The sequence below is a fragment of the Opisthorchis viverrini genome (genome assembly GCF_000715545.1).
Source record: "Opisthorchis viverrini unplaced genomic scaffold scaffold4988, whole genome shotgun sequence".
Lineage (NCBI taxonomy): Eukaryota > Metazoa > Platyhelminthes > Trematoda > Opisthorchiida > Opisthorchiidae > Opisthorchis > Opisthorchis viverrini.
The window spans coordinates 447-8,187 of record NW_008752855.1 but is presented as its reverse complement, the minus strand read 5'-3'; the positions used below and the strand labels follow the sequence as shown (position 1 = coordinate 8,187).

The 7,741-nt window shown below is 43.2% G+C and overlaps 1 protein-coding gene across 1 annotated transcript; it reads right to left on the bottom strand.

Annotated features, from left to right (window-relative positions):
• Positions 1-5,577: 5,577 nt before the first annotated feature.
• T265_15802 (hypothetical protein) lies at positions 5,578-6,863 on the bottom strand (the record flags this gene model as incomplete). Its single annotated transcript, XM_009179163.1, has 2 exons — positions 5,578-5,733; positions 6,801-6,863. Coding segments are annotated over 2 exons (219 nt in total), but the record flags the coding sequence as incomplete, so codon positions are not given.
• Between the last annotated feature and the right edge of the window lie 878 nt (positions 6,864-7,741).

Genomic DNA, 7,741 nt, shown 5'->3' with positions numbered 1-7,741 from the left:
GAGTAGTTTGCGTGTTTTTTGGTCTGTCATGTAGTATAACATGACATCGAATGATATCGAGTGAAGCTCATATTCTCATATTCATGAATAACAGTCCCGCTACTGTTGACAACCAACAGGTTTAATTAAAGCACTTAGGTGTATGGTGCTTTCGACCTTGGCCGTTGGTGCCCTATCGTAATAAGTCGAAAATCATCGAGTATCCTATCCATGACACATAGTTAGATACCAAATCTCCAAATATTAATGAACCGTTCCTCTCAATGAATCCACCGGCCGTTATTCGGAATGAAGCTTTTAAATGGAGGAGTAGGAATTATTTAAATCCATAAATGAAGTGGCTTATTTTCATCGCATATCCAATATGGGCAAGCAGTTTAGCACACACAAAAAACAAACTATTTGGGAAAAAACGTGGACAATTTGGAATGCGTAAAATATTTTACTGTGCAGTCATTTATCGATAGAGGGGATGCCTGTAAGTAGATCACGTACCATGGATCGCCAACAAATATCTGTAAGACGGAGGCGAATCTCTCCTAAAGTATCCAAGCTTAATGCAATTTAGAATTCAGAGAAAAAGGTCATTTTTATCCATTAGACCAAAATACTTCGGCCTTCCCATAATTGATGGCGCAGATCCTCACACCACGTACTTTCCTCAGATACTGGAGAGTATGCCTACATGCTCAGATTGGCCCATGCGGTTTCTTGGAAGCGCTAGTCTATTGGCTAGTTAGTGACGCTGAATTTTCGAGGTTTCTGTGACGAAAAAATATACAGTGGATGCATGCATAAAATTAGTGCGATCTCTAGTAATGCAGATTACAACTGCGTGCGTCCGTACCCTATTAAGATGCGTGATTTTGCACGAGGTCCAAAGCGATGCTGATGTAATGCCATCGGAGCTGATGAGCAAATGGCTTCGACTAATAGCGGAAGCCCGATACTCAGCAGACGCAACAAATCCACTCACATGAAGAATGAATTCCATCTAATTGAAATGTTTTTATAATGGCTTCTGGAGCGCTGAGAACTTTGCTATTCCATTCCTGATCGAAGGGACTCATTCGACGCACTCACTCTATTCATACAACAGGCAGTGCATTTGCCAAGCGGCCTTAGTAATTATTTCCAGGGACGCTGTAACAAAAAATGACTTAATTTTGTTGAACAAACGGCACGCTGCTGGCCAAATTTTGGATACCTCTGAGCGACATAAAAGGCAGCAACTTACATCTGACGCACTATACGTGATGTCATCTCTTAGAAACAGGGTAGCGAAAAGCATGAGAGCACCAAAGCAGAATGGGTTTAATAACTATCAATAAGCGGTAGCACGAAATTAGAGCTGCAAAATCAGCGATACGGTATAGACTATGAGCAACCTTTCTTCTTGACTCAGTCGGGTTGGTGAAGCAGTGCTAAAATTTGCGAGAGTATTTTCCCCCCGTAAATGCCATTCTACTATTTCTTTTCAAGCCGTAGAGTAGTAATCGCGAAACGTAGATAGAGCCACTGTAGTTGGCAATCCGATTTCGGACAATCGAGAAGCGATATTTGCAGCGTCCTCATCGGAATAATATATCTGCTCCTAACAAATCAAACTGCGTCAGTTTTTTCTTCAATTCTTGTATTTACGAAGCAGAATTGAAGAGATATCTGTCTGGATTGGCCGACTCGCAAATCATGTCCAACCAGACTTCAGGAATTCGGTATTTTAGCCGATGAGAACAATGTAAGAACAATGTAAATGAGGACACTCATTGTGCGCTTCACCGCATGTAGCACACCGTTTCCAGTACATCCATTCTCAAGAATATCTGGTCTTTTTGAGTATCATAATGTAATCAAGACAAAGTTGAGTTTCTATCCCGATTTAGATGCTGTATCATTTAGATACTAATTGGTGGAGAAGTCAACGTGAGTCCATTCATTCGGGTAGACTCGACGCATTTCATAAGGCTTGGCTTACTTCGACATAAATAAACTAGAAACCAGCAGAAACCACAGACATTATTAACCGCTCTCTATCCAGATGATTGACGGCTCTCTCTTCTAAAGGCTTTCATTGACTGAGATGGAATATTAATTTTGTTTTCCTCACCGTCGAAACAAAGGACGTCCCAAATTATGGTGAGTGAACCCGCTTTTCTCATGTTACTAAATCACCATGATAATACCCTAAAAACTGGTGTGCATTCTCACATTTTAATTTAATATCTAAATTTCTGTGGATGAAATTTTCCCGCACACCGCTGTTCACTGAGGCATTGTAATCAGCTGATAATCAGCAAGTGATTCCATATGGTTTACCTCTACGTGAGTCTATTTCACCGTATTCCACTTTGATACCACTCGATTGGACTGAACCCGGAAGAGTACTTATATACGGAATAGCCGCAAATGTTGTGAGCTTGCATGCGGTATATATCATCCAAGAGAAAAAATGACGATTATTGTTGAGAACGGAGACGAGGCCGTTTGACATCTCGCTGTACGTACTACTTACCACTGCATTTCTTGGTTGCGGAAAGAAACGTGAGTTGATGACCTTAGAATTTGTGCTCAAATATCGATTGTAATAAATGCTATTCAGGAAACAAAACATTCAGTGCTTTACATAGAAATGTAAGGAGATGTATGTAAACAATATCACTTTCATTGCCAACCTAGTGGGGCTAAAATATATCAGCGGATTTCACACAACCACTTTGACTAGCATGGAGTTCTCCTATTTCAGTGGGCCAGTTGGACAATATTTTCGATTTGTACGCACCCATCGGTAAGTCTACATACCTCGATTTACCGGTTTCAAGGAGAATTTCGCACACAGATGGTTATGACGAATCACTGTGCTGTGGACAGAACCGACTTGAAATTTGCAGAATCTGTCATCGTAAAAATATTGAATTCAGATGAAGTTCTGTAGTAGGGATCTGGATTCCCTAGCATTTGAGTGGGGAATCTTCCGGTTTAGCATTGTCATATTATGTAAATGAGTGCACTGGCTCCCCACCAATGTCGAATAATCTAGCAAGCATTCGTTTCGGTTCCAAAGGTATGAGCTGCGTGTCTGTTGCGCGACTCCGAGCAGGCGATCAAATATAAGGCACCCTCATGAATATGCCATTATGGGATGTCAATATTTGCACTTTGTTTGTCGTCCAATGGTTTGTCCCACACTCCCATCGCTAGCGCTAGTGTGTAGGATGCAGAAAGCGTGTGGACAATGTGATCCATGAAACGGTACATTGTACGTTTTACCCGGACATACGTGATGCATCTGATCCATTTGTCCTGAAGATCAGTGCTTACCTGGTGCTGTGAGATATGGCTGGCTGAGTTGGTACTTGCGTTTATGTCATAAATCAAAGCACTGGTTACAAATTTATCTCTACCTCTCACTAGGATGACAGCTGACTTTACCATTGACATTTTTCAGCACAGTTTATCATGTTGGAAATTCTTGGTCTTAATTTTGGCCCACCTACATTAGTACGTGAATGGGTACTCTCAAATTTCCCATGTATGGCAAAATCTACCAGCGCTTCCGCATTTGCTAACATTTTCATTTTGCCTTAGATTCCAAAGAAAGCAGAACATCAGAGGATGAAGTGGGCGGTTTTAACCCTGAGATATCCACGCAAAAATCAGACAATGAGAAGAATACCCAGATGGAATCAAGGAAGGACTACGGTTTTCAAAACACACCTTATCAGTGTCCAAAATGTTCGAAAGTGTTTTCGTACTCTAGCTGCCTTCAGCAACACCTGCAAATGCATTCAGACCTGAAACCGTACAAATGCGACTTCTGTCCATCTTATTTCAAGTATACGCAATGTCGCGATGATCATTTGATTGAGCAGCACTGGAAGGAGCTGGTAGCCCGGAAGTGTTCGGAGGGTGCTGAGTACTCAAGACTATTAAGAAGAGAAATTACCTCGTGTCCTGAGTGTGGAAAGCGACTGCGTTCGCGAAGTTCATTAAATACACACCTCCGTGTCCACACTGGGGAAAGACCATATTGTTGTCCAGCGTGCGGGCACAAATTTACCACATCCTTCAATTTGAAACGTCGTGCAATTCTGTGTCAGCAGGTCAGCATAAAAACACGTGATCGAAATTAATAAATACTTTTTACCAGCGACAGGGACCGATTTACCTGGCATGTCAACCCTAGAAATATATAAGGTGCGATAACGCTAATGGTGTTTTGAATCACCCGAATGTTGCGTGCGTCTTTTTGTATGTTGAACACACTTGTTCAAGCTCCATTGGCGATCACTCATTGAATGCAATCCGTGGCCAGTGTGCAGGTTCTACGGTTGCAAAGAGTGAAGCTTTCATTTGAGGTAGCCTGTATTGCACTGGTTTGTTCACCCTTAGACAAGTTCTGCAAACCATTGGCAAGCACGCAAAAGACGCCTTCATTGCTTTTGTCGGGCGCACAAAACTCGAGATATAAGCACGGTCTAATTCAGATTTCGTAAAGCTTATTTGACTTTTGGATATCTAGGTCATCTTCTGTTTAATCCGACGGCCGCATTTGACTTCCAGCTCCCTAACACCGAGATCAATGTCGGGTAAACAACCGCTTAATAACGCCTGCTCGAATTTTTGGTTCGGGAAATATATGACTTTGATGGAAAGAAAAATGAGCTCGAGATTTTACCCCGGATCGGCGCAGCCGACGTTGAATTTTATGTAATGTAGCTTTATCTCAGAGTGATTTTCAACAAAAATAAATTAGTACAGTAGGCTGACTGCCGTAGTCTATGCAAGCAAGTGTTCCACATTTGTAGCACAGATGTGTATTTTAGGCAACTAGTGTTTTGCGATGATCATGCGTGAAATCCTGTGGGTTGCTCTCGCTGATGATGGATTACAGATTGGTCTGCAATCACCTTATCTCGTGGAATGTGAACCCCACCGCAAGTGGTTAGAAAATACACAACCGAATTTACTTGCATCCTACATTTAATTGGAATAAACCTACTTCGCTATTTCTAACTCAAGGACCCACATATACAATAAAATCTACGCGCGCCGCCAGGGGCTTTTGCGGAACACGATGTATTTCCTAGTCACTTGGGAGAGACGGCTAAAATTTGTCCAGGAAATGTGATCAAGCGCAGATGCAAGGACATCAATACCGCTGAGGGATCTCAAAACCTGGCTTACCCAGTTTCCTGTCTCTTCAACCTAGCAAAATCTCTCCCGTTGTTCACAACCAGTGCACCAATCCGCCGAATGCTACCTTTTATAGAAGTTCTCCAATCTCGACCTCGTTTGACAGAAAATCACCTAGTTTTTCTTTCAATTTTGTTTTCCTTGATTTGAAAATAAGTTTATTTTTGTTCGAGAAGCTTTATTGGTGTATTGTTCATTTCCCGACCTCCATGTAAAAACCCCTTAACGAATGTGTGCTTCTCTACTCTAACGCTCAGCGTGGCTACCCCATCATTGAAAGTGGACAGTAACACACTTCCTTCGAATACGACATTTAACATAAAGGCGTGAACAATTTTTGAGGTGGAACGTCAATAACTGCTGCTCGAACATTGCTTACGAACCGACAATCGAGTATTCTGCAGTTTCTGGGGGTAAAGCAACCCGGCAGACAAATGGGAAATCGGGGAGGGACAATTGTTGGTATATTTCTGTTTGTTCGCGTTTTATTTCGGAGGCGGATTCCAGATTGTTCGGATTGCCAGATTCTCTGGCTTTACTCTGCAAACGAAGTAAACGAGCGGTCAAAATCCGCAGTGATCACGGGAGCCGCAGTGTTTATTTATCTTTGCAAACTCCGGTATTGTGCACGAGGGTGCAGTGCATGTTTATGATTAGGCATAAATGTGCCGGACTAATTTTTCTGCATACTCAGTAACCATGTGTCCGCCAGAATTCAAATAAGTCAATACTGCTTCAGCACAAAAATAGCTTGCTGCCAATCCACCTATGGGAATGTTGACAATCGACCTACTGTGGGTGTATCAAAACTGGGGCCCCTTGTTGAGGGATTTTCCTTCCCATGCTCTTGGACAGGTAAGCTATTCTGTCACACAATCACATCGCTCGAATTATGCCTAACTGGCAGGATGGTCCTCGTTCCAAAGCAGCGAATGAGATATGAATGGTTTCATACCAGCTGAAAGATACTCGAATATATTGGCGCACTTTGAGAAGTCTAACATATGTTGGCCGGCATCTCTATTGAAACAGTCGGGCTCTATGTTCTAGGAATTAAGTAAGTATTCCGCCTAGTAAAATCCGGATATGTATGATTCGAAAATTGAGAGGCCATGTGGATACAGCTCGACAACATTCCGCGCGTTTTTCAGAAAGTGGGCCGGTGTTCGCCGACGAACATGTCCACAGAAAGGCTAGCATGCGCTAATGGAGGACTGTGAAGGTATAAAAGTAGGTTAAAGTCTTCAAGCGGTACAGTGCTGAACCCACTGTTTCGAGCCGATGTTCGTAAGGTGGGCACATTTTGAAGCATCAAGTCCACAGCAATGCAAACTTAGGCTTCATGTAACCACCCTTCCATCAGACGAGGCTTGACATCTCTCTGCATTCAACAGTCAAATTTCATTATCAGGGATATATGTAGAAGGCGGTGTGAGTCACTCAAGAGCATACTGCACAAAGTTTCCAGTTGTGAACTAGAGTGCCACTGTAGAGAATGTGGGTGACAGGTTTGTATCAACACTGGAGGTCATTCCCGAGTTGATCAAACGCAGGCTGGTTTGTTATCTATATAACTGGTCTATTGTGAGATGCTCATTCTCACTTACAACATGCCCTGTCCGGTTGCGATTGTCAATGAGTTTCCACAGTGAACGAGAGAGCTTGGGCATCAGTTACTCTGTTCAGATATTCGCAGGGAGATCAAGCCATGAGCTTCTTATATGCGGACCTCAACGCTTTCTCTGAAGTTCACCTGCATGAAACGCTACAATCTCTAACCTCAAACACATTACCATTCAAGGTAAATCAAGTTTTTTTCAAGGCGATATATAAATGGGCAGGAGTCATATCTTTGCAGAGGGTAGCACACAAATGGTTGGGGCAGCTAGCCAGTTGGATGTGGACCAGCTGGTGCATCTGACACGGGAGCTGGCCAGGCATCACTGGCCACATTAAAGTCGCAGGAGGAGAGGGACGGTTCACCAGTGGGAAACTGCAAACCAGAGTAGACCGATTTGCGGAAGAGCTTGCAGCCATAGAGACGGAATCGTGGAGGCATGCTCCAACGAGCCGTTACAAGAAGTTGGGCAGGACTGACCACTGGAAGAATCAGTGTCCCCGTACACTAGCATGATAAATAATAAAATTTTAGAGTACTCCTGTCTTCCTTTGTAGGTTGCGATCTAAGCACTGACACAAGCTGCAATACAAGCCATTATCGAGATAGAGGAAGGGGACGTTTTGCTTGATCGATACAGGAGCATGAGGATCGCTGAGGCGCACGGTGAACCAAGCTGAATGCAGACCGTGCGCTCCAGACGTAAGAACAGTGGGAAGATATCGACTGAACACTGACAGATTTTCAGTGCAATCAATGCGGCTAGGCAACAAGTCCGTGCAGTACGCGTCGAACTGTTCTCAAGGCCATCTTTCTTTTGAAAATTCCATATAGCCATCATAAGGCGCGCGACCCATGTTGGCGTGTTGAAGACGATGCCATCGCAGCACGCAAGTGAAAAGAGCCATACCGTTTACGATGCATTTTGCT